Raw genomic sequence first — 27,421 nt, forward strand, 5'->3', positions numbered from 1 at the left:
GCCTGGGCTCAGAATCTCCTGGCCCCTCTGCTGGAGGAGCGACACGTTCTCCAGGCCAGGGGTGCCTCTGAGGGGCTGTCATAACCTCCTGCCAGAAGTTTCTGTCTCCTGGGCCGTGCCTCTCCATTTCTCTATCCGCTGCCTCTGTGGAAGGTCCTGTGTCCTTCCCTCTCTCCCAGGAGGGACCGACGTGTTAGGGGACCAACTGTCAGAGTTTCAGCTGCCCTCCACGCTCCGTGCAGCTCTCTACTCTATGGGTGCTCCATTCTAATAAAAAACTCAGATTTATCACAAAAGACTTTCCCACCCACTCATTCTCTCATTCAGTCCGTGTCACTGCCCACTGGCAGGTGACACTAGCTCACATTACTCAGGCACTGATTCTGGCCGGGCGCTGTTCCAGGGGCTCCGTGTCTGCCATTCCCTTCATCCTCACCACAGTCCCGAGAGGTTGGTCTGATTATTATCTCCATTTTTCAGATGAGAGAATGGAGGCACAGAGAGGTGAAGGGACTTACCCGAGTTCACACAGCTCAGCGGTGGGAAGGCCAGGGGTTAAACGCAGCCAGCCTGCTTCAAGGCCCAGCTCCTTGCCCCTCCACTGTGTTGCCTGAACAACAGCAGATGAAGAGACAGAGCCCACTCTTGCGGCCCCACACCAGCAGGCCCCACAGCACCTGCGGGCAGTGCCCCTGTGCTTTAGCCTCAGCAGGTCTCCAGTCCTGGGGCCCCAACTCTCCCTTTAGTGCTCGCTATCAAAGGGCTCAACCAGAAACTGGTTTTTCGATTTCTGCCATGCTCATTCTATTTCCTGTTTCTCCTGACTATTTTACTGTCTGTTAACCTGCATCCCTGCTGTGCTTGTCAGATTCTCCCAGCTTTTCCCCCCAGTTTTACTGAGATATAATTGACACACATCACTGTATGAGTTTCAGGCACACGGCGTGAAGGTTTGACTTACACATCATGAAATGATTACCCCAATAAGTTTAGCTAACATCCATCATCTCATATGGATACAATAAAAAGAAACGGGGAAAAAAAAGAAAAGAACCTTTTTCCTAGCTTATATATAGTGTCAAAATGCTTGTCATCATTTGCTTTCAGTCAAAAAGACACTAATGTGGCAACTTGACCACGGCATGCAGGATCAACAGCTTTTCAGGAGCACCGAGGGAGGAGCCTCATCTTTCCTGTAGGTGACACGAAGGTTGGAGTAAGGTGACCATGAGCTGTCAGACTTAAGTCCTGGCCCTCAGTCTCAGTGTCAAGCCGCATGCAGCCCTCCTACCCCAATTCTAATGACCGTTACTATTAAATCGAAGAAACAGTCCACGGCGGGAAAGACACTGACAGGCAATCACATCTCACAGGACAGCTCACAACGCAAATCCTATTCTGGCAGCAGCCGTTCCACAACCCCGGTTTTAATATGTTCCAAGAACCAGTTCTTCTCAGAAACACCTGGGAATAAAAATGGCCACACGCCACTACCTGTGTGACCATTATCCCGTCGTCTTTGGGGGCATACAGAAGTGCTCCGTTTAGGTAGTCACTGTGTGAATCTCCTGTTGAGCAGCTGAATAAACCCGGAGCTCGGTGCCACTAAGCAGCCAGGGGTCTCATGCTATGCCATCCGTGTCCTGAATCTGAGGCAACAGTGAGGGCCTCCCCCAGGCCACATGGGGCCTTGAGGTGGTTATGCGAGGGGGGAGCTCTGAACGCAGATCACCTGAAGTCCCTAACATCGCTGGGAAGGCTGAAGAGCACCAGGACAGAGGGAGGTAGAGGGTTTAGTCTAACACTGATCAATATGACTTAATCCCTGAAAAAAACCAGAAGATGCGAACAAATACTAAGTGAAATTAATTTTCATGTCTAATACTTATGCAAATTTTATACCAATCCCTTCAGATATACTAATTAAAGAATTTCTCTAAAAACACTGGCTTAGTTTTTGATGGCTGCATCTCATAATGATAACCTTTTGTACATGTACTTTTAGAAAACTTACTAATTGACCATAAGCCAAAAGCCATCATAACATGCAAATTAATAACATAAATGATAGATTGATGACTTTGTTCTCATAAAAGTAAGCAGGAGCCTTAAGGAAGCGAAACTGTAATATAATTGAACTATTTGGCTCCACTCAGAAGAGGACAATTGACAAGTCTTTGGCCAGCCTCCAAACTGTGTAATCACTGTCTACCTTCTAATTCATTCCTTCCCTGTTTTGCAGATGAAATTTACAAATTATTCTTTACTTCCTGCCTTCAGTGTAAGCAGGGCTTCCAGGCTCTACTGAATATCCACATTTCGTGTCAGTGGTGGCTATCTAGCAATGGATTCTGTGTTTGTATTTAGTTAAATCATTTTACAGCGTGTTTCAAAAGAAAAGAGTTATGTGAGTGCATTTTTATACAACCCAGATGTATGTGTTGGGACCTTATTTTATCACCCCAAGTGCTGGGCCAAGCAGATCTCAGTAACCTATTGTTGGGACCAGTGCCAGCCCTGAAGCTGCTACCCACGAGGTATGATTTGGGAGCTGTCGGCACTCAGACCTTCAGTGGGAAGGAAGCCAGGGCTGGGAAAACCAGCGTCAGGCTGGAGACAGAGGGCGCACAAGCCAGATGGGCGGGCAGAGAGACTCCCCAGAAGTTGCTGGTCAAGGACCTGGAGATGGATGAGCAGACTGGACACACACTGGTCAGAGCAAGGCATGCAGATGACCAGGAAGGAAGGCACATACATTGGACCCAAAGCTGAGCTTGCAGACGGGTAGGCAGGAACTGGAAGGTTCACAGGAGGAGGGGAGGGGAGGAGTAGAGAATGCTGGTGGTCAGGCAGGTGCCAACAAAGCTGACAAGTAGTGCAGCAAAAGGGGAGAGGACCAACAGGAGACTCTCTTTCACTTCATCCCACAAACTTCTTTTGTGCTTCTGGCTAGAGCAGAAGCCAATCCGAGTGGACGGCCACACTGCCGCGCGGCATTCTCCCAATGCGAGTGGACGGCCACACTGCCGTGCGGCATTCTCCCTGTGTGAGACGCAAAGCAGAGCCCACTGTCCACAAATCGCTCCTTTCCCAGCTCATGCTGAAACTGTACCACCAGACTGATCCTTTGAGCAAGGGCACCGTCTATTGAAGGGCAATGTTAAAAAAAGAATACCTTACTGATAATGTAGGAACACTAATTCAACAGTATACACATCTATAATTTCCCATTGAAGAGAACAACACGGTCAAGGTCACCTGGATAGGTGTGGACGTGGATCACAGAAGAGCTGGGATCACGGTTGTCCGGGGCGCGGAAGAGCACCCAAAGGAGAGAACAGGGGACAGAAGATGGATGTCAGAGTTCTTAACCGAAGTTCTAAGAAAGCAGGGGTTTTTGGTAATATGTACTGTATGACTTTGGTAATTTACTGAAGTGTTCTGGGATTTATTTTTCTGTCTTGGGAGGGGGTTGGGGAAATGATCGCAAAGATCCAGTGTCCCAATTCTGTCAACTCATAACTCAAACGTAGGGGAAGAATCCACCAACTTGACACCCTGGAGTGACTTTTGTGAATGGTAACAGTAAGTAACAGAAACCACAGAACCACTGGAACTTTATAACATTGCACTGAAGTAGACTCCATCACCAAAGTCAGGAGAAGTGGAACTCGGGGCAGAGGAGGCACAGCCACCACATCCAGGGACCTTGATCACTACATTACTTCCTCCTCCTGCTTTTGGACCTTTCCATGTTTCCTATTTGTCAGGAGCCAATCCTTATAGACCTTATCTGAGCTCTGCCTCAGAACTGGCTCACAGAGCTTATTGGTCAAGGAATTAGCAATAGGTCATAGGAGGCCAGATTTGACAAGTTTTTCCTCACACTCAGCTCTGTGTCTGCTTTTTGCTTCCTGTGTCTCTAAGAGATGAGACACTCCTATCGCTGTTCCTTCCATTGAAAAGTGAGTATGTCTCCAAGGTATATAAAGAACTCTTACAACTCAACAATAAAACACAAGTAACTCAATTAAAAAATGGGCAAAGGATCTGAATAGTCCTATCTCTAAAAAAGATATAAAAATAACCAATAAGCACATGAAAAGATGCTCAACATCACTAGTCATTAGAGAATTGCAAATCAAAACCACAATGGGACACGACTTCAAACCCACTAGGATGGCTATAGTCAAAAAGACGGATAATAGCAAGTGTTAGTGAGGATATGGAGAAATTGGAACCCTTAGACATTGCTGGTAGGAAGGTAAGAGAGTGCAGCATCTTCAGGAAAGAAGAATCAAGAATATTCTCAATGCTAGAAGTATTAATTTTCTCTTTGGCTTCAGGGTTTTTAAAACTCATGTAAAATATTTATGTGTTGATTTGCCAATTACTACCAGTAGTTTTAGTAATTTTTTTTTTGAGGAAGATTAGCCCTGAGCTAACTACTGCCAATCTTCCTCTTCTTGCTGAGGAAGACTGGCCCTGAGCTAACATCCGTGCCCATCGTCCTCTACTTTATACGTGGGACGCCTGCCACAGCATGGCTTGCCAAGCGGTGCCATGTCCGCACCCGAGATCTGAACCGGTGAACCCCGGGCTGCTGAGAAGCAGAACGTGTGAACTTAACCGCTGCGCCACCAGGCCAGCTCCCTTACTAATGTTTTGTATCCACATAGCAAGACCTTACTATCAATTCAAACTTTTCCACAGAATTTTTATACACAGTGACCAGAGGAGTCATAAATCCATGTCCGAGTCTAGGTGTAAGGTGCCATTTTTGAACCGGGAGTGGTAGTTCCATTCTGCATCCTTGCACATCATACAAGTTTCTATATACTATATTTCTTGGTCTTCAAGGTAGACAGTAGAGAAAATTTTATTTAATACTGAATAATGTTTTAATTCCACCAAAAGCAGATTCGCTGCCATAAAGGCAGAGGACAGCCAGACAACATGAGCTGAATGTAAGTGTCAAGCCTCTTTACACTGGATGGATTGTGTCCTGAAAGCAGTTGACCATATTCCTTGCTGAGTCTTGGCCAGATGATTGATGATCAATAAAATCAGTAACAACTGCTTGTTGAAAGCACCACAGATTTATCTGTGCCACGTAGGATTTTTAGACTGGATGGAAGTCCACTTTCATCTGACTAACGTGCTCGGGGTAACATTCCAGAGATGCGGGAGGGGGCAGGGCATAGCATAAGCAAGACCACTTTATCAAGCTCACGAATTGGTGCGTCTGGTGATGGCATAAATCTCATCAGGAGCACTATGAAATGGACTACACACATCTAGAGTAAAATCCACTGCTGGTTATCTGCACAGATGAAAAAAAACTAAAGAGCAAATGATTAAAAATGGTGGATTATGTTATAGAGTCATTTCCCTTAGCTTTGGGGAGTAGTACTTAGAGTTGAACCTGTGCATGTTTGGCTTTCTGAGCATTTGCTTCCTACAAAATCAAAAAGCTTTGGGTGGAAACTGTCACTCCCCATCTTCACATTTACTGCATTCTGCAACCTGCTTTGTTCAGAGACCAGATAACGTCTTAGACTGACGTACAGCATGGTCAGAGCAGCCCGGCTCTCTCGCAGGCTCTTCCTGGAGCATGGGAGAGCATGATAAATACTTGGCATCAAATAGTTGCCTCTCAAAATGCAAGCTGCAAGCAAAGGAAAAGTAAAGAGAGGATGAACGAAAATCTCAATAAAGCGGAACTGATGTTATCTGGCTGGAAAGTCAGCCTCATACAAATAAATCAGCAGTAGATGGGAATTAACCATTTACGTGTACCAGCTAACGACAGAAGGCAGCTATCCCCACACCAAAGGACAATGCCTGGCATTCGACTTCCAAAGCTAATTCTTTAAGGAACAGTTTCTTCTTGGATCAGAGCTATTCACACAAAATGCACAGTTCTGGTTCTACGAAAGGCTTGTGAAAAACAATTTTATCTGCCAGTGTTTAAGTCCATTCTTCAAAAATAGGCTTTTCCAGTTCACATTTTCCTTTTTATATATATGGTAAAACGCAGGTCAGGAATACATGTATTTTCTTTTAACGTCCTCAGCAAAAGACACAAAAAAGAAATGAAAGTTAACACAGAGCAGATACCTGCTTACAGGTTTAAACATATTTCTGTTTTCCAAGATAGACTTATAAATATTTTGGATTTGCAGAAATAAAGATACTTAAAATGCCAAAAAAAAAAACCCTCTACTTATTCTTTTATGTCATCTCTGTCTATAAATCTTGAGATGATTATTTTGTTAGAAGAGGGACAATAAATCCATGGCTGGACTGATGGAACCTCACTGTCCATCTGTCGCTAGCCTGGTTCTGACAAGGAGGCAGGACGCACCCCTCACAAGGTAACTGGCCTACCTGGTGCATCTCCAATGATCTGGTCTACAGAATACTCAACATACTTGTCTCTTCATTCCCTCCGTGCCGTATTTTCCTCTCTCAATTTATTTTGTCACAAGGGAAGTTAGGAGACAAATGACTTTTAATTTCTCAGTAATTTTCATACATGAGAACTAAAGGATCTCAGTTATTTGTCACGTCACTGTAATTTATAAGACCATAAAGCCGTGCTTTAATAACTCTCATAAATATATAACAGGTCCTGTATTTCCTGTGATTATCAGGAGGTAGGACAGACAGAAGCTTAGCACATGAGCTATGGAGTCAGACAGCGTGGATTCAAAGCCTGGCTCTGCCACTTACAACTGGTAGGACTTTCTCACCTTTCTGTGCCCCAGTTTTCTCGTAGGAAGATGTGCAAATTCTGAAGATTAAAGGAGAAAATGCCTGGAAGGGGCTTAGAACAGTACCCGGCATATAGTAAATGTTTGGTACATTTTTAGCAAAAAGTATGAAATACAGGCTTTTAAATTTAATTATTACTGTCAGGCTAATATAGCAAGTTTGAAATATTGGGATATGCTGCCAATCATTAATCTTCTTCTTACTGATTCTTTTCTTCTTTAAACAAACCTTTCTTTAACATCTGCTAAGTGCAGAAATGGGGGGAACAAAGATATGTAAGAAACGTCTATGACTTTGAGTTATTAGGGTCCAGCGGGAGATTCTAATAGGTGCAATTATAACACAGTGGGAGGAGGTCCAGTGTTGGAACACAGAGGCGGGAGCTAGGAAGGAGGGTGGTAGGAGACAGAAGACAATGTGGGGCCACACTGTGAAAGGGAAGGAGACCGAGATGACCAGGTCTGTGTAGACATTCTGGTACAAGCAAGAGTTGAAACCACGGGGTGGATGAGCCTGTGGGGATAGGCACGTCCAGGAGGAGAGAAAAGTCAGGGATGTTTATTTACTCGTGAACAGAAACTCAACACGTTTTCTTGATTTTTCAGCTTAAAATGAATCAGTCAAAATGAAGAAAATTCTCTTTCTACAGTCAAGAAAAACTAAGTGTGTAAATAAGCCCAGCTGGGGTGGGGATGCTGCTGTTTGGGGGTCACTCCAGGGAGGGGGCGGGGAGTGGCCTCGGGTGCTGGCGTGGGGATGCTGCTGTGCGGGGGTCACTCCGGGGCCGGGGGGAGTGGCCTCGGGTGCTGGTGTGGGGATGCTGCTGTGTGGGGGTCACTCCTGGGGAGGGGGAGCGGCCTCGGGCGCGGGTTGGCAGGCTGGTCTGGGGCGAGGCCGTCGAGGCCGGCTGATTGGACCTGGGCTCGGCAAGCTCAGTGGGGTGACCTGAAGGTCTAGTCTCGGAAATGGTGGCGGTAAGGCCTGGTGGACGAGGAGAGGGCTGGTGGGGAAGCTGGGAGGCCACAAAGGTCAGGGAAGAGGTGACTAGGCAGATGGTGCTGACTAGATCGGTGGCCACCATGCTGCCTGGAAGCCAGAAAAGCTAAAGAGACGTGCAGGCCAGGGTCAAACAGGAGGGGAACGAAATCGGGTGACTTCCCCAACGCCCGGGTTAAGTGCATCCCGTGCATTCTGCTTGTTTTTTCCCATCTTCTCACTCGGAGCTGGTTCTCAGTTTAGGACAAGAGGCCCTAAACCAAGTTTAGGGTTGGGAATAAAACTGCCGTGAGAATGCCCCAGGGAAGCGGTTTTGGCTCTGAGGTGTCTTTGGGATGAATTAGATATGAAACCCAGATAGTCTCTATAATCTAGGTAGGCTGCTGGCGGCCCCTTTATAGCTAACTCTTCTTCCAGGATTAAAAAGTGACCCTGGATGTCAGTATGAAAACACTGGGAAAGCCTGGAATGGAAGGGCAAAGCCCTCTGCTAACTTTCAGAAACTGTTGTGCTGTGTGGTCACAGGAGCAACATTAGAATTTTACCCTTTCAATGGTGTCTTTTTTTGCTGTATCAAAAGTACTTTAGGGGCTGGCCCGGTGGTGCAGCAGTTAAGTTCACACGTTCTGCTTCAGTGGCCCGGGGTTTGCCAGTTCGGATCCTGGGTGCAGACATGGCACCGCTTTGCAAGCCATGCTGTGGTAGGCAACCCAGATGCCTGTGGTAGAGGAAGTGAGCACGGATGTTATCTCAGGGCCTGTCCTCCTCAGCAAAAAAAAAAAAAAAAAAAAATGGAGGATTGGCAGCAGATGTTAGCTCAGGGCTAATCTTCCTCAAAAAAAAAAAAGTACTCTAAGAACAATCTATTTCTACTACAATTTAATGAAAAACTCACTCAAACCAGTCATTTGGCATCATGCATACTTCAGTGTTCTCTGTACTTCTCCGTCTTCTCTTGCACTATCAGCACCTCTGCAGCTTCACTTTGGAACCAGCTCAGGACATCCGTGCTGCAGCTACGACGCAGAACGTCCAGGTGGAGGGAAGGGCTTTCTTCCACACCCGGACGGGCCTCCTCTTGGACTGCACAGGCAGCCTCCTGCCCCACTGCTCTCAAAGGATCTGCCCTGGGCTTTCCTCCTGCTGAACCATGAGACCAGGAGCCGGGTTTGTATCAACTGACTCTGGCCATCAGGGCCGGGACTGGGGCAAGGGAGGCGAGGCCCCCTCCTCGGGGTGGAATTTAAGGGGGTGCCCAAAACCTCAGTTATCAACACAAATACTATTTTAACACAATATTTTTAAGAAGTAAAAAACGAACGTAAAAAAATCCATGATGAATAAAAGGTCAAAATCTTAAAGACAGGATCGATATTCCTGATTTTTTGACTCAGCTCCAGTATGGTTCAGCATGGCACTGTTACCAACCTGGTCGTTTTACAGTGTTGATATTTTGCTCATCATGGACTTTTCTGCATCCATTTTATTTTTCAGACGTTGCATTACAATATTTTTTCTCTTGATTACTCAGTTTTTGGTGCCCTCTTGAGCTCTGCACCTGTGGCGAGTATCCCCCCGCCTCCACCCCCTCAGTCTTCTGCATCCGCCTAAGCGGGTGGGGCTGTGACCCCGACAGTCATCAGCAAACACCTGCCGCCAGCTGAGCTGGTCAGTCTTTCTCGGAACTCGAGAATGAACTCAGAGACACTAGTTAGATGACAGTGGACAGCTGACCTGAAACGTGGTGCTGAGCTGGGCTGGAGAAGACTGTCGGGTCTCACGCAGGCCAAGGAGGCCCATCCCAACAGACAGAAGCAGAGATGAGAGGGAGGTGTGTGGAAAATTATGGTATCTAACATAGTCTCTGCCCCCTCTCCAGGATCCTTCTCTGGCACCCCTCTCTTTTGAGAGTCTATTTCCCACAGCACGGAAGCCAGGCTTGGCCACATGGTTTGTTTTAGCTAACGGAACGTAGGCAGAAGTGACATGCCACAGCTGAGGGGAACCCGTAAGTGCCACTGAGTGGCTCTGCTTTGCTCTCTTCCCTCTGCTGTAGGTTGGCATATCCCAGATAGGCTCTTTCAGACTAAGTTCAAGACTAAGGATTGGGCCGGCCCTGTGGCCGAGTGGTTGAGTTTGTGCGTTCTGCTGCGGAGGCCCAGGGTTTCGCCGGTTCAGATCCTGGGTGCGGACATGGCGCTGCTCATCAGGCCACGTTGAGGTGGCGTCCCACATGCCACAACTAGAAGGACCTGCAACTAAGATATACAGCTACGTACAGGGAGGATTTGGGGAGATAAAGCAAAAAAAACAAGAGAAGATTGGCAACAGTTGTTAGCTCAGGTGCCAATCTTTAAAAAAAAAAAGACTAAGGAGAATATAGACGAGGGCCACAGCTGACTCAGTGGGCACTGACCTGAGTAAGAAATGAGAAGCTGTTGTAGTTCACTGAGATCCAGACATTGTTTGTTACAGCAGCATAACCTAGTCCAAGCTGACAGAGAGAGGGAACCTAGTTTCTGGCTTTCCAGTTCCATTCTCCTTGTAAAACAATTTTTGTTTAATTTCCCATGAAATCCTCTGAGATCACCTAGGTGACTTTTTGTTCCTTACAACCAACAATCCCTGACAAAACTGACATTATTTAGGATTATTCTGCCCTTCAACATTTGTCTTACTATGGATTCTGTCTTCCTGTGTGCCAAGGCTAAGTTACACGCATACACACACTTTGAAAGCGTCTAGGTGACAGGAGGGCAATTGATCGTACTGATGCAAAGATAATTTTTGCCTGTGCATTATTCTTATTACTCACAGATGGCTGTGATAATTTTCTCTTACTTTATGCAAACTGTGATTTGACCTGAAATTCCAATTAAGAGCATCTTTTCATGGCACATAGAGGAAGAACAATTTGATACTTCAAAGCGATAACAATATCTTCATTGGAGAATCTTAAAAAAACTGAGTCCTAACGGTTAGGATTTTAGCTTTGTTATTGAAAAGCAAAATACCTTTTAAAAATATATGAATACATCTTTGTGTAGCGTTCTTATTCCTTGAGCTTAATTCAAGCGAGCATTCTCCCTAGACCTAATGACGGGGCTCACTCTTCGGGCCACTTCCAGGGCAGCCTCAGTCGTACTGCACCCTGCCCTCTGGAAGGAGCAAAGGACCCCATGTCCAGGAATGAGACTTCTGTGCAGTAATTGTTGACTAGTGAGAATAACTTCTGTTTTATGCAAAAACTCCCTTTTGTGCCAAACCGAAATTACTGTTATAAACATTTAAATTATTTTTTCAAAATACCTTCACCAATTTCACTTTAGCTCCTTTATACCCGTGTGGGAGCGAGCAGACACATCACGAGACTGCCGTAAAAGCACCAGCGAGTAAGTGGCAGCACCAGGTCTGGAATCCAGGTCTCCTGCCATCTAGGTCTTTCCATTACTTTTCCATACAAAGAGCAACAATTTACTTCTCTGAATGTTCTCCTTAATACCCGTAAGAATGGTTACATTGCAGACAGAACGTTCTGATTGTACCAAGAAGTAAATTTTTAAAAATTTAAAAAACATGAGCATATGCTACCTGTTACATTTACCACAGGAACATCTAGATTATATTGTGTTCACTGCTGATAACACAGTTAACTGAATACATTTTAGTTACATCAAATAACACATTTTGTTACACAAGTATTTGATGAGATGCCACCATACTACAAAGCACAGATTTTTTCCGGAATACTTTGAAAATGAAAGCATAACAACTGACAGTTTATTTTTAATGTTTAAATTGCAAATCTTCATTAAAAAAAAAGGTAAGAGAAATAACATTTGAGACAAGATTCAGAATAAATAGTCAGCATTTAAGATAGAAAAGAAAAGAAAATCCTTACTCAACAGCACAAACAGAAGAAAATGCTTACAAATATATTCAGTGATTGATAAAACACACCAGGAATTTAAGGATAACGTTTGATTTAGGAATGTGAATTGCTAAAATTACAAAGCAATAATAATGTTTCCATTTGCCTATTTGAAAGTGTACAAAACCATTTTTTTATGTAGCAATTCTTTATACTAACCTGAGTTGGATATAGGAATACAGCAAGGGCTGTTACTAAATAGAAACTGTTACCTGATATTTATAAGGCCACTTTATGCATTATTATTTGTCATGGATTTTGAAGGGCAAAAATATCTGAAAAGTATTTTAATATGGTCAATTGACAATTTAAGGAATTTTAACTAGCTGTTTTTAAAACCACTTAAAAAATAAACTCATCCATTTTGTCTTGAATGTGTAAGATGACGGCTCAGTGCCCGAGGAAAAGATTTATTCACAGGATTTTCTTTATCACTAGAAATGACTAATTAATATGGTAGAATATTAATGAAAACTTTCAGGTCTAGTAATCCCTGTGTTGATAACTAACTGCCCAACTTTGGGAGAATTACTTAGTGTAATTCTCTCCTCTTCTATGTTTTGAAGGGTAGAGAAATTCTGGCCCATGAGCTTTTGTGAAGACAGAGGTATTATTGCTAGAAAATAAATAGACTATACGAGAAAATCAAGATTAAGGTGATATGGAGATAGGGTGGGGGAGTAATGTTCATTGTTCATCTAACAGATGATAAGTAAATGTTAAAATCTGTCCTCCTTCTGCTTTATGTTTTTCTTGGCAGCTTAATAATCCTTATATTGACTGAACAAAAATTATACCTACTTACTACTTTGGAAAAAATATGTAAAAGATCAGGGAAGAAATTTTTTTTTTTAATGAACTAATGTTCCCTTCCTAGCCTACTTATGTCATGTCAAGAATAACATTATTCTTTTTTAGCAGACATCCAAATTTCAACCCAGTCCTCACCACACTGTCCACTCACATCTTCTACTACTGATAAAACAAATGGTTTAACATTTGAAATCTACATGGGCTTGACAGAGATTTAAAGGTTGCTTTTGGTCTTAATGAATAAAGTATAGGCCCTTCTTCACAGAAAAATAATGCTGTGGTTTGACCACCCTAATTAGCCTGCAGCTCTAAGTTATTTTTCCGGACAGAGTCATTAATTTCTTAGTTCCAAGGATAGTTTTGAAGGACAAGTCAACATAGGCTATAGTTAGCAGTTTAAGAGTGAAATCACATTATGAAGAAAAAATTGGCTGTGAACTAAAAGTTTTGAAAACTTTCAAAATTAAATGTCATTTAAAAAAATTTAAATTGAAGTGTTTTAAAAATAGTGGTTCATGCCTAGTGGGGCTCAAATTTGCACTGGATTAAATCTCCATCAGGACCAATGTGGTTTAACAGGTTACCTGTGAGAACACAGATGACCATAAACACGGACCACAGCCAGTTAATGCTGAGTTGAGAAAACCTCCCTGATTGCTGAAAATGGTGATTTCCTTTTTCTCCCCGTGTCTCTCTCTCAAAGGCCAGCCTTTCCAGTCTCCAAGGAATGCTAGGGAACCATGAGTGGGGCACAGCTGAGGCCTGGGCACCATCCTCACTGCCCGGCCTCATCCCAGGGCTCCAGACTCAGTGAGAGAAGAAAACCTCGCTACAATGACGCTGAACACCTGCCCTGCCCTGCCCTTCGCATCCCCAGGTAAGTGGATTATTGAAAAAGTAAGAACCAAATTTATGCACATCTCAAGAGTGGTTCCCTTCCTTCTAAGCAGCGTCAGCATAACATTATAAAGAGGTCTTTCCTCATGAAGCTTATTTTCCCGTGCGTGTGGGGAGCAATAGATAAATACAAAAGTAACATGATAATTAAAATACACAGCATGCCAGTTAATGCTGAGGACTACTGAGAAAAATAAAGCAGGGAGCGACCAAGGGGGTGTCTGAGACGAGTGGCAGCAATTGTGGTCAGAAAGGTCTCACTGCAAAGGCGACGTCTAAGCCACCATCTGAAGGAGGCAAGAGTGAGCCACCCGGATCTAGGGTATTGGGAAGAGTCTTCCGAGCTGAATGAACATCAGATGCAAAGGCCCTGGGGCTGCAAGGTGCTGCTGTAGGTTGAGGAGCAGCAAGACGGAAGGTGTGGCTGCAGCAGAGGGAAAGAGTGGTAGGAAATGGGGTCGATGAGGTTAAAGGGGAACAGGTCATGGAGGTCCTGGTTGCCCATTCTCAGGACCGTCTAAGGAACTAGGGACCACTGGAGGATTTTGAGCAGAGGAGCGGCAGGACCTAACACGTTGTTGAAGCGCCTCTCCTTTACGCGGCTTTGGTGGAGGCGCCAACAAGAGCCCAGAAAGAAAAACCTGGTAACAGGTGTCCGCAAGTTTGCAGACAACTACCGAGGGGAAAGGGGTTGAATCCTGGACAAACGGGTGGGCGGGTGGGTGGAGGAGGTGTTACCTGGGAGGTGCACCTGCCTGGCTCTCAGGCCGCGACCGCGCAGACACCTGCGGTCCCGCCAGCCCAGCCCCGGGACCCCTCCCGGAGGGGCAGGGCCGCCGCCTCCAGGCCGGTTGCCATGGCGACCCCCGGCTCCGCTCCGCGCCGCGCCGCCTCCAGAGCGCCCGGCTCCGGGCCCGCATCCCGTGGCGCGGATCATCAGCATGCCGCCCGCGGCACTCCCCGCCCCCGCGGTGACTCAGGCGCCCGTCCCCCCGCCTCCCCCGGCCCGCGGCCCGGGCCCGCAGCCGGCTCGGCCCAGCTCCGCAGCGCTCTCCCGCACGCCCGCGGCGGCGAGGGGGCGTTTGCGCCTGGCCCGCAGGCCGCGCACCGGGAGGCCTGCCCGGAGGCATGCCCCAATCGCTCTCGGGGGACATTCCACTCCCCCGCGCGCCGCTCAAGGTCCCCCCGCGCTTCCTGCACTGCGCCAGCCCGGGGAGGCAGGCCCTGGCGGCACCTGCACTGCGCCCGCGGTGGGATGCACTGCGCGCAGAAGAGGGCCCGGCGCCGCAACGCCCGAGGCCGGAGGCGCGGGAGGCGGGCGGGTTTCCGTGGGCTCACCTTGTGCAGCTTCCACATGGCCCCCAGGGCCTTGACCTCGTGGTTGGAGTGCTTGCCCTCCTCCAGGCACTGGTAGCACACGGGCATCTTGCACTGCACGCAGTACATGCTGTGGTTCTCCAGCTCGTGGTCCGTGCAGGTGGAGACCTTGCGCGGGCTCAGCCGCCGACTCACGCGGCCCTGGGCCGGCGGCACCAGGCGGTGCTTGGCCAGGGGCCCCCGGGGCGGGTGGCAGCGCAGGCGGCACGGGTCACAGTAGAAGACGTCGCACTGTTCGCACATGACGGTGGCCTCCTTGGGCGCCTTCTCGCAGAGCTGGCACTTGAGGGCCGCGGCCTTGCTCTGCTGGTAGCGGTCGATGACCCCCTCCAGGACGCGGTTCTTGGGGAAGCCGCGGAGCCCCCGGTCGTCCAGGATGAGGCTGCGGTGGCACTGCGGGCAGGTGATGCAGGAGTTGCGGGGCACCGGGGCCAGCGCCGGCGACAGGTGGGCGGCGGGCGGCGGCATGGCCGGGGGAAAGACGCGGACGCCGTTGGGGGACTTCTGGCTCGGGGTGGTGGGCGCGCTGGCGAAGCCCCCGTAGGAGCCGTAGCCGCTGTCCGCCTCGCTGTACAGGCTCATCTTGTCCAGGTCCAGGTAGTCGTAGTCGGAGGCGCCGGAGCCCGAGGCGCGCCGGCTGCGCGGGGACTCGGACTCGGGCGTCTGCACCAGGATGTTGCGGGCGCACGCCTGGCACAGGTTGTGCGAGCAGGGCAGCAGGATGGGCTCGCGGTAGAAGGAGCCGCACACCGGGCACTTGAGCTCTTCCTCCATCTCCTCCATGGGGCCGGCGGGCGGGCCGCGGCGCGGCCGAGCGGGCGGCGGGCTCGGGCTGCGGGCGGCGCCCGGCGGGCCTGGCGCGTCCTGTCCCCGCCGGCGCGCTCGGGCTCCCGCTCCCGCTCCCGCTCCCTCCGTGTGAGCCCGCGCCGCCCGCGGACCGCCCCGCCCCGGCCCGGCCCACCCCGCGCAGCCGCCGAGGGGACGGGGGGCGGCGGGCGCGCGCTCATTGGCCGCACGCGCAGTCCTTCTCCCCGCGGGGACTCGGGGGGACTCGGGGTGACGCCGGGTGAGGGGCGGCTGCGCTCGGGCGGCGAGGTCTCCGGGGCGGGGGTGGCTCAGGCGGGAGGACTCATCGTCGCCGCGCTTCCTCCGACCCCGGCGCGATCCCCGCGAGCCGGGCCGTGCAGAGCCCGCCCTCCCGGGGCTCGGGCCGAGGTCTCCCGGCGGCCGCGCGGCCCAGACCCTCCCCCGGGCGCTCCTCCTCTCGCGACCCTCCCCCCGGCCCTCCCCCGTGGACCCTCCCCCTTGAACCTTCTCCCCGGCCCTCCCTCTTGGACCCCCCACCCGCCCCACCCCCTTGGGTCCTCCCGCCGCCCCCTCCCCCCTCCCCCCCTCCCCCGTCTCTCCCCCGTCTCTCCCCCAGCTCCTTCCTTTGGCCGGCCCCGCCCCCTCCCCCGGACCCTCCCCCGCTATCTCCTCTCCCGCTGCGCCCTCCGCCTCTCTTCCTGGTCTCTCCTCCGACCCCCCGCGGGCGGTGTCGGGGTGGTGGCCGCCCTGGGCTGCCTGCTGGGCTCTGGGGGCGCCCCCGTCAGCCTCAGGCCAGCGTTTAGAGGGGACCCGCCGAGGGTCACACCGTGCCCACGGGAAGGCCGGACCCTGGTGAAGACCGGTGCTCCTGCTCTGCGCCATAGTCCTGGGCGAGTCGCACAGGCCCTGGGGCGGGGGGCGGGGTGTGACCCGAGGTGGACGCCCCCCTCACGTCCCTGTCCCCGTGCCCAAGGACAGCCCGCTCCGTCCGCACGGTGCCCTCAAGACCCTAGGGGCACCGGCGTGAGCGGCCTAGTGCTGGGTGCTCAGGGCCACATCTTGCTTCCTCCCCCAGGTAGACCACGTCACTGCAGGGTCGCCGTGCTCGACTCCAAATGGCGTTGTTCAGTGTCGTGTGGGCTGAGCGTCCCTCGGTATCGGAAGGGGCGGTGGGATCCTTGTTCCAGCGCTGGTGCTGATGCTGGTGCTGATGCTGGTGCTGATGCTGGTGCTGTTGCTGATGCTGGTGCTGGTGCTGATGCTGATGCTGATGGCTGGGTGGATCCCCTGTTGGTCCCCACAGACTGAGCACCTTTCCCCCTCTCCCCACACAGAGCTGGAGATTCTTGGTCCTGCCCTTTGGAGCAGAACTGCTGATTTGATGATGGAGGACCCCCTCCCCCCAAAAAGAGGAAAATCTTTGAGCCAAGTGACAGTGACATTCTGAAGTACTAGCATTTGAAATAGTACGTCTGCCCTTTACTGAGTGATTCATGAAATAAATGACAGAAACTCCAAGTTCTAAGAAATCTTCCAATTTTCCATCTTCCAAAGAAGAGAGAACTTGATTATGCGCAGCTACATTTATAATTTAAAACCACTTTACTGCCCAGGAAAAAAATGGACTTTTTATAACCCCACCCTTGGAGAAATAAATTAGGTTATCTTTCCAACACCTTCTCCTGTTGCAATGAAAACAAGACTTGATCGCTATTTGGGGGAAAAAAGTTCTCCTTGTTTGTTAAAGTTATGCTAATCACAAATGCTATGTGATTTATTTTTAACCTGGCTTTTAATTAGTTGAGTCCAGAGCATCCAAAGGCACATACTCTGTGCACAGATGTAGAATTTCTTCGTGTGGGTTTGGAATGTTTTATGTATCTGCAGGATACATCTAATTCATGGGTCCCAAGCGAGTTTGCTAATAACAAGTAGTTATTATTAAGAAACTGTTAGAAAGGACTGTCAGCGCCACTCATAATTTACAATCCTTTCTGTGACTTTTGTATGCACGTGGCTGAAAGTCACAGTAGCCTTGGGCCAGGGCTTTCAACATTCCAAAGTGAGCAGCTTTTACTCTTTGTATGAGTTTGAACTTTGCTTATCACAGTATACCATCTGCTCAAGACTGAACATTTGTGTCTCCCCAAAATTCATATTGTCAACTTAAAAAGAAAACTTGCCTATTATTTTATCTCAAAGTGAACTTATTCTGGAATAGCCAAAAGAATTACAATTCAGCATGTGCCTGCTATGGCAAACCATAAGCAAGTCCAAAAAAGAACAGAGAGGAGCTGCCTTTATAGAGAAAAAGGAGAGGAGGGTGGGGCTGTTCCAAATGAAGTTCCATTGGGGGAAAGTAACAGTTCAGGACAAAAACTGCTTCTCATTGGCTGAGCTGCTACATTTCCCAATGGCTGAGCTGTGGTCTTTCTCATTGGCTGGGCTGTGGTGTTTCTCAATGGCTGGGCTGCGGTCTTTCTCATTGGCTGGGCTGCGGTCTTTCTCATTGGCTGAGCTGCGGTGTTTCTCATTGGCTGGGCTGTGGTGTTTCTCATTGGCTGGGCTGTGGCGTTTCTCATTGGCTGGGCTGTGGTGTTTCTCAATGGCTGGGCTGCGGTCTTTCTCAATGGCTGGGCTGTGGTCTTTCTCATTGGCTGAGCTGCGGTGTTTCTCATTGGCTGGGCTGTGGTGTTTCTCATTGGCTGGGCTGTGGCGTTTCTCATTGGCTGGGCTGTGGTGTTTCTCAATGGCTGGGCTGTGGTCTTTCTCATTGGCTGGGCTGTGGTCTTTCTCATTGGCTGGGCTGCAGTGTTTCTCATTGGCTGAGCTGTTGCTGGATGGGGAGAGAAATCTTCCTTCAGTAATAAAGTAGTTTTACTTCTTGTTCAGGATGCAAGTGTTTGTCTCTCCCTGTTTGGAGTAATCGACAATGTGTGATGGGGTGAGAGCTCCCCCTGCAGGCCTTGCGGATTCCAGTTTAGTCAAGGTTTCTATCATTAATTTCCACAATATCGTGAAATCCTAACCCCCAAGATGATGGTCTTAGGAAGTGGGGTTTGGGGAGGTGGTTAGGTCGTGAGGGCAATTAGCGCTCTCATAAAAGACCCCAGGGAGCTCTCTTGCCCCTGCCACCATGCGAGGACACAGCGGGAAGACTGCCATCTATGAACCAGGAAGTGGGCTCTCACCAGACACCAAATCTGCCGGCACCTTGATCTTGACTTCCCCACCTCTGGAACGATTAGAAATATGTTTCTATTGTATATAAGGCCCCCAGCTTGTGATATTTGTTTTAGCAGCCGAAACAGAGGAGGATACCATCTAAGAGGTCTGCTTATTAGCAGAAAACTTAGACTTAGTTCAAAGTAAAGGACAGTCTTAGGGATGTCTGTGGTGTAACTGTTGGTTTCGCAGAGATGCGAGAGAATACAGATTTATGAGATAGCTAGTACGCAGACGTTGAGTTGCTTTAGCTGTTAGATCTGCATGGTGGGGAATTAGCTAAATCAATCCTGGGAGAGCTCTTAAAATGGCTGTCACGTGAGCGTGCACTCTGTCCCAGCCAGTGGTTTATTTATTTACGAGCATTACCTGGTTCAGTCCCTGTACCAATGAGAAGAGATGGGTGCACTTATCTCCTTTGTAAAGATGGGTAAACTGAGGACGAGCAAAGTATTCAAGGTCCAATGTTGGTGAGGCTGCGATTTGAACGCAGGACAGGCAAGTTTGCTTCTTTGTTGGTTCATTCATTCACTCAACAAATGCTGAGTTCTGTTCTCTGTCAGGCTCCATGTGTGATAAACACCCCAGATGATCTTTAACTTCTGCGCTATTCTGCTCACCTTCCCTGAGTTTATTGTTTTTCTTGAGTTCATTTGTCTGAAGTACTGTTGTAAGCCTTTGAAGATTTTCACCTCATGTTGCACTATTTGGCCATAATGTACTTTAAAGCCCCCTCAGTGAGTTGTGTTTAAAGGGCAATAAAAATCTGAATGTAATTGATGATGCTATAGAAATACTACAGGGAATGTCTTCCCTCTCCAGCTGGTGATCAGCCCACGCCCAGAAGCACGCAGAGTGATGGCCCTGGACTTCCATCATTTCTGGGGTGACTGCACATGTTCTATTTGGGGTGAAGTGTCCGATTATCATCCGAAACTCACTAAACTGTTCACCAAAGGAGGTTCTTGAGCAACGAGTTGAGCAAATTTAAAATGTACTAGCAGCTTTTCCATTCTTTAAGACAAATGTTTTCCAGTAAAAAGGTTAGGTGCTTTCCTATTTAGTTTTGACTACAATGCTTGATTATGAACACAACAATCTCTCTGATTCTAAAGACTGAACACCCAGAGAAGAAAGAATTCTCTTCCCCCTACATTCTCTCCTGGAGCCATCAATCCTGAGTTGTAAGGGAAAAAAAGCAATGAAAGGAGCTGATTTTAGGCTCTGGCTCTTTAAGATTGTCTGACACGTAGATAACAATATTCCGTATTTACTTTGCGATTAAGGATATTGCTCAATGTGGTTTGTAAAAATTGGATTATTTGGAAAGTGATGGGTGTGATGTTCTATTTCAAAAGAAGTTCTGAGGAAACTTTTTATGGGGTAATTTAGCCCATTAATATTTAACTTTATACTTGTAATGTTTGCGCTATCCTTTCACAACTTCCATATTTATTTATTGTTGATATTCTTTTATCTTCTATTGTGCAATTATTGTAGTAAATTAAGACAGTTTTGCCCAGTTAGTACTACTGGTAGATGGCCTTATTCAAATTCTATAGTATTTCTAACGACAAGTAATATATCACCAATCCTCTGGGAAGGGTAGACAGGAGAATCTGGGAAGACGGAGGTTTAAGGAATCTTGTATTAAGGTAAGGGAGTTGGAGGATAAATCCAGAGAATTGTGAATAATAGAAATCCCAGAAGGAGGAAAATGCACACATGGAGGAAAAATTACAGTTGAGAAAAATAATTTTCCTGAATCAAAGAAGGATATGAGATTACAGATTGAAAGGATTTTAGAATTTTTATAGACGACATTGATGAAAAAAACTCTGGCATATACAGATACAATTCTTGAACTCCAAGGAAAAAATAGCATCTTACAATCTCCCAGGCAGAAAGAACAACTTAATTATAAAGAAAAAAGAATCAGATTGGCATTGGACTCCTTTCTGCAGCCTTGAAGGCATGAAGCATGTGAAATAAAATCTACAGCCTCCTAAAAGTAAAAGAAGGCATCCTAAACAGTTTATAGCCAGCAAGATATCACATGATTGTCAGGTTAAAGAAAGATATTTGCAAGAATTTGGAGAATGTAGAACATCTGAGAAAAACACTTGAGAAACGATTTTACACTAAATAACAAATAAATCTTAACAGAGTCCTTGAGATGAGCAAGGAGCTAGTGGGAAAGTAAAAGTATTCTGAGGACTTGATATTACTGAGGAGAGAGAAGAAATGGGAAAGGAAGGTGAGAAAAAGAATATTTTGGTTGGAAGGATTACTTAGTATCTTTTCTTTTTCACATAATAGGAAATACGTGCATTATGAGGCCTGAGAAAGGAAATGTAACTATTAATATTAAAATAATGGAAAGTGCAATAGAACTCACAATTAGTAAACATTGGGAAAATACTATGTGAGACTCTCTGGCAACAAATTTTAAAGCCTAAAGGAAATGGATACTTTCCTGGCAAAATATATATTAACTGAATTAATCCCTCAAATGCAGCGCCAGGGTGGCATCAGCTCTCTTTACTAGTACCTGAGTATTTTCGGAATTGGATACCTTTAATATTTTTATGGAAACTTAATCTTTGTTTTTTGTCAACATGTCAAGGTGGGATTTTTGCCTCATGCAGAACACTGAATGGTTGAAGATATTGAGTTGAGCTGTTAAATTAATGGATTTTGTGTAAGTTATGATGGTCTTAACTTGGTACTTGTAAACAGTGCCAGGTAGGCTTTCTCCCTACGATATTCCAAGAGTTCAGGCAGTGGAGGGATTTAGAAAGAACATTTTTTAACCATCAGTTAATCTACCATGTAAAATTGCTGTAAATGATAATGTGTACAGGTTTTCTGTTCAAATATTAATTTGTAAACTTTTTGTTAAGACTGTTATGTTTCTGTTGCTTTTGTATGGAATGACATTGCAAGAATTAAAAGAAGAGAATCTTCAAAAAGTATTGCTCAAATGCTCTCAAAGTAGGAAGCTTGAATAGACCAACCTCCGTAAAAGAGATTTGAAAGGTAACTTCAGATTTATCACTAAAAAGGATAGGATGGTTGCACAGATGAGTTCTAGTAAACTTTTTAAGAACAAGTAATTTTAATGCTATTGAAATAATCTAAATTAAAGAAAAATTTAGAATGTTCCCCAGTCCACTTTATAAAGCCATCATAACTTTAATAACAAATATGATAATATAGTTAACAAGGAATGCAATAAGTCAAAAAACTATATGCAAGGACCACGTAAGTAACAGAGGCAGAAATGCCAAACAGGATATTAGCTAATGGATTTCAGCACTGTAACAAAAGATTAATAAACGACAACCAGGTAGGGATTTTTCCAGGAATCTAAGTATGATTGAGCGTCAGGAAAACTATCAACACGATTTATTACATGAACAATGAAAGGGGCAGAATTCCCTCTTTTGGCCATATGGGAAGAATCCTCCTCCCACAAATGACTTAAAGGCAGGATTAACTATAGGAAACTGTTGTCAGACACTGGGTCACAGGCAGCGGAGGGCAGAGATTCCTGGGAGAAGGCAAACGCAGAGGTGGGCCCTGCCTTCATCCAGGCTTTCTACCTGGTGGTAGTTACCAGACTGTGGTACAGGGCGGAGGAACCCAAATGAAGCCCAGCTTGGGAAGGTCAAGGAAGCTAGAATCTGCAGAGAGAAAAGAGCTAGAGAGAGAAAGAGTTTCAGCATCTGCATGGGGATTTTCAAAATGTGTGCATGTACAGGGTGAACTCACTGAATGTACGAAAATCAATTGTACCTGCATACAGTAGCAATGCACAGTTGGCAATCGACATTAAAAACTGTGCCACTTACAACAGCATCACAAAACCTGAAATTGAAATAACGAGATATGTGCAAGATCTATACATGGACAACTACAAAACATTCCAGAGAGAAAGTAAAGGCAACTTTAACAAATGATGAGATATCCCGTGTTCACAGATTGGTAGACTCAACATTGCTAAGATGGCAATTTCCCCTAAATTTATCTATAGAGTCGATGCAATTTTAATCCAAATTTTCAGAAGGCTTTTTCGGGGGAGAGTAGAAACTTGAAGAGGTAAAGAAGCTAGAACAGCCAAAAGTATTTTGAAAAAGATCCTACTTGAAAGATTTATCCTAAATGATTTTAAGACTTACTATGAAGCTATAGTAATTAACATGTGTTTGTGGCTTAAGAATAGACACATAGATCAATAAGACAGAAATAATCTAAAAATAGAATCTATGGTCAATTAATTGTAGGTAAAGATTCTATGGAAGCCATATGGAAACGTCTATTAAAAACAAACATCTAACAAGCTTAAACAGGTTAATTCACCAATCCCACTGCTAGGAAGCTATGTTATAAAAAGCCTCAATATGTAAGAATACTTGTAGAAAGATGTTCAGATTGTCTGCAAAGTAGGAAAAAACCCAAAACTTTCATTGACAGTGTATTATGTTGCATCCATACCACGGAATATGATGAAGCCGTTAAAAAAGAAAGAACTGGCTAGTGTTTGATTTAGAGGGATTTCCATCAAGTATTGCTGATTCAGAAAAGGAAGATACACAGGAGTGTACACAGATGATTTTGATTTTGGCTAGTTGACAATGACCCCTGCTCAAAACACGTTTGGGTAAATACGTTTGCGTGTGGTTTTATGAACATGTAGAGATGTGTTAGAGCATGCACACCAGCTACAGCGTGGTCTCCTGGGGAGGGCAGGGAGGGGTTACAGGCGGAGAAGGAGGGGAGTGCGGGCGTCATTCAAAATGTACCAATTCTACTTTCCCAGCACACAGGCTATGCCACTTATGTAGACTAAGTTTATGTGTCTTATACACACACACACACGCTTTTAAAGAAAAATCACCTAGATGTACTGATACTGACATATAGGGTTATCCTAATATCTTATCAAATGAAAAAGAGCAAGTTGAAGGCTAATGTGTATATTATGATTCCTTTTTGTTAAAAAGCAATCAACCAACCCACACACCCCTAGATACTTATTTGTTCACTTGAACTTCTATTTGTGAACAAGGAGAAAGGGTGTCAAAATACCATGTCATCAGCACTGCTTGCGCGCTGGGAAAGGAACAAAGAGAAAGATGATTGGCTTGGTCTTTATACACCTTTGTACTAGGTTGTTTCATTTTTTATAATAAGTGTTGTAAAGTGTTATAATTTGAAAAACATCTAATAAATACCTTTTAGAAGAATTTTGAACTGATTTCTGAAGGAGTGTGAGCAGTTCTTCTCCTGTCTGATCTTTGTTCTTGTATACCGTACGAGAATTTGGAAGCATGTCTTATGGTTCTCATCTTCTATTTTGGAATACTACTTTACATATGCTATTATAGTGTTAATCCGACTTTATATGAGGATTTACTCGGTTCTTACGCATTCTTTAAGCGTTCAAATATTTTTTCCCTGCCTTTGAGAAGAAGATAACTTGCATGACAAATTAACTTGCCGGCAGGATCTTTTTTCTTTAGGTGTTCGGTAAATGCCCCAGGCTCTTCTCTACTAAGTCTCAAAGTCAGAAGTCATTCTCACCTCAATTTCTTTTAAATTTAGCCGTTACTACTTTTGTTAGTGCTAGAAGACACTGAGTATAGGAATTCTTCTATTAGGATTTTGAAATTGGAAAACTGAAAGGATGAGTACATTAGTGGGGGACTAAGCAGAAAGTTCGTGTGGTATACTAGAGGCCAAATTAGCCAGCATGGGTATAGGGAAGCGAAAGCTTCGGGATCGTGTCTGGTGTGGTAGGTGTGACCCGTGCCTAGCAACATCTAGGTCTCCTGTCCTTCCTGAGCCTGTGGGAGACTCCCCATCCCAACTCCTTGTTGTTAGGCAAGACTTTGACCAGTTCTGGCCAAAGAAATGTGTGCAGAAGTGATGTGTGACAATCCCAGACAGAGGCAGTCGAAAGCTCTCACACAATGTTATGGAAAATGTGTTGAGATTTTGTTGAACTGTAAGATCAAAGCTGCCTGGATCACTGAATCTCCATGCAGAAAACAGCTATCAGAATTGTTGATTCACTGCCTGGGGAACAACCGAGGAGAAATTAACGTGTCATGTTAAGCCAGAGACATGAGGGTCGCGTGTTACTGTGACAGAGCAGAGCCTAACCTAATACAGAAAGAAAGCGAGATGAACGCAAGAGACAAGTTGCAAGGACGGCCCTTGAGAAACAAGGCAACCGTGTTGCTTCTTGACCGGCTTATCCGTTACAGTTCCCACAGGCCTGGCACTACTGCGGTTTCTCTACTCGTATGCCTGTGAACCTATTGGTATCTACAATAAATTTAACTTTCCTTGGTTAGCTTCAGAGTTTTCTTTTTCCTTGCAATTAAAATACCAAAATCAAAGGATTTGGTTAGTCATTTTAATCACTTCCAGATTCAGATCTGCACTGTGGCAGATGCTGTTGGTTCCCTGCCCACCTGGCCTTACCTTGTACGTCTTCATGTCGAAGGCTGCCTGGCACAAAGACCTGGGAGTGTTTGAGGCATTCCTCTAGCCGAGGAAGCGTGCTCAGCCAAGACACAGGGCAGGCCAGGTGCTGGGGAGTTAATGCCCCAGTAATGCTGGGTGGGGGAGGTTTTGGCAGATAAACACCCAAGTTCCTAACACCTCTTGGCTGAGAGAATTTTGAGGCATGTTCCACAGTCTCCCAGTTTCCCAGTGATCAGCTCAAGTTGCCGAAACGGGGGTAGTAACTGTTCCCTTGTTGGCTGCCTTCCTGTCTTTTCTTATTTCACTTCCTTAACAGCGTTCCTTAGCAAGATCCCCCCAATGAGATACTTCCACTTAAATTCATGTCCGGGTCTGCTTCTTGGGGGAATCCAAGCCAAGATTTCCATTTTGTGTGCACAAGCAGGCATGAAGGGAAGCTTCGTTTCACGACGGTGGCATCCGTTCCTCCATTTTCAGTGGTGTCCTGCCCATTCTGCCTTCTATGTTACCTAATTTCACTCCAGCATTTCCAATTGGTTCTTTTTTAGTTTCCGTCTCTTTGTTGATGTTCTCATTTTGCTCACGCATCATTTTCCTGATTTCATTTAGTTGTCTGTGTATCCAAGCACAATGAACTTCTTAAGACACCTGTTTTGAATTCTTTGTCAGGTAATTTGTAGACTTCTGTTTCTTTAGGGCCAGTTTTTGGAGATTTATTTTGTTCCTTCATTTGGCCGTTTTCCCTGTTTCTTTGTATGCCTTGTAATTTTTTTTTTTTTTCCTGTGAGTTGGATATTTGAAATAGCAGCTACCTCGTCTAGTCTTTATGGAGCAGTTTGGTACAGCGGGAGACCTTCACCAATCACACTGACCAGGATTCGGGGACCTCTCAAACCTCTTCTGGGGCTGTGTCTTTGCCAGGCTTGTGCGGGTAACTCCACAATTAGAGGGGTTTGCTGGTCTGTTTTCAGGAGCTTGTGATCGCTTGCTCCTTCTGGAGTTTGTCTGTGGTACTGCAGGTTCTCTGGAGCTCTCGTCGTTCTCCGTGGCCCCCAGCCATTCAAGTAAGCCTCTCTATCAGCAGTCCAAATCCAGGGAGACAGAAACCAGTCCCAGGGCAGCCCCCGAGAAGCTGGAATGTTGAACACATTCCCTTCTTCTCTTCTTTCCCTCCTGAGGGAGAGGCCACGAGTTGGGCATTTTCTCCTGATGGTGCTAAGCTGCCAGCTGAGGTGAGGGGTGATTGCAGATGAGCCCGATGCGTTCCTTACCTGTCTCAATGCAGCTGTTCTCGGCTTTGTACACACTTGGGCTCCTGCCCCTTCTCGGCTAGCTTCTGGGGTCTCACAGAGGCATTCTGATCCATGTGTTGTTGGTAACCAGCGTCTCCATGTGGGGAGGAGTGCTGGAGCTTTCTATTCTGTTATCTTTCTGACATTGTTATCTTCCATTTTTAAATTGAATTTAGTTTATTTGTATTTCCAGCCCACATAATATAATTTTTTCTTTTAATCTTTAAAAACCTTTCAGGAGATCACAGAATATATAACAAAAGAGCCTGTGTTCGCTCAGAACTGTATAATTTACGGAAGAGGTTCATGTTCATTATCTAATTTGTTAAAACTCTGCAAGGTAGTTAAGGCAGGCATCTTAGTTTTACAGGTGCAAAAACTGGGACTTCAAGAAACCTAGTGACTTCTCCAAGGTTACAAAGTAAGGATCAGAGCCAGGACTTCTGATATCTGGTCCAATTCTCTTTCCTCTACACTGAGCTGGCAGAAAAGCAAGAATGAAGTTATTATTCATATTTTTTATTGTTGGTGAGGGAAAGAGCAAGGGAAGAGAATCTGCAAAGATCTTGGACTTGAAGTCTTGAACGGACTGATTCTTTCAACCTGACTGCTCCCTGAAGAGGGAAAGCACAGATGACAGTTCTAAAGGTAGATTTCTGAGGAGTGCATGAGCTATATGATCTTGAGCAGGGCCTGCACCTTGCGGGTCCTAAATTTCCAAGGCTGTAACAGAATGCCTTGATGCTGACTTGGGGTAGTTTCATTTATCGCTGGTTTTTGAGCCCTAGCTTTTTCCGTTTTCCTGACCTAC

The 27,421-nt window shown here is 46.2% G+C and overlaps 1 protein-coding gene and 1 long non-coding RNA gene across 9 annotated transcripts in view; one reads left to right on the forward strand and one right to left on the reverse strand.

The window, feature by feature from the left end:
• Positions 1 to 16,072, reverse strand: part of TRIM9 (tripartite motif containing 9) — a 109,193-nt gene extending 93,121 nt beyond the window's left edge. For 7 of the 8 annotated variants that reach the window (XM_044765633.2, XM_014854248.3, XM_014854253.3 and 4 more), the window contains exon 1: positions 14,753 to 15,721. In XM_044765633.2, the coding sequence (XP_044621568.1) occupies positions 14,753 to 15,574 (822 nt within the window). In that variant the 5' untranslated portion in view covers positions 15,575 to 15,721. Of the gene's footprint in view, positions 1 to 14,752 lie in introns of all 8 variants that reach the window. The other variant, XM_014854247.3, reaches the window with a different exon arrangement.
• On the forward strand, positions 15,816 to 17,274 carry LOC123283555 (uncharacterized). The gene is made up of 3 exons (XR_006524242.2): positions 15,816 to 15,857; positions 16,674 to 16,752; positions 16,933 to 17,274. It is a non-coding gene; the product is annotated as an uncharacterized lncRNA (long non-coding RNA).
• The last annotated feature ends 10,147 nt before the right edge of the window (positions 17,275 to 27,421 follow it).

The sequence above is a fragment of the Equus asinus genome, chromosome 2 (assembly GCF_041296235.1).
Source record: "Equus asinus isolate D_3611 breed Donkey chromosome 2, EquAss-T2T_v2, whole genome shotgun sequence".
NCBI classification, from domain to species: Eukaryota; Metazoa; Chordata; class Mammalia; order Perissodactyla; family Equidae; genus Equus; species Equus asinus.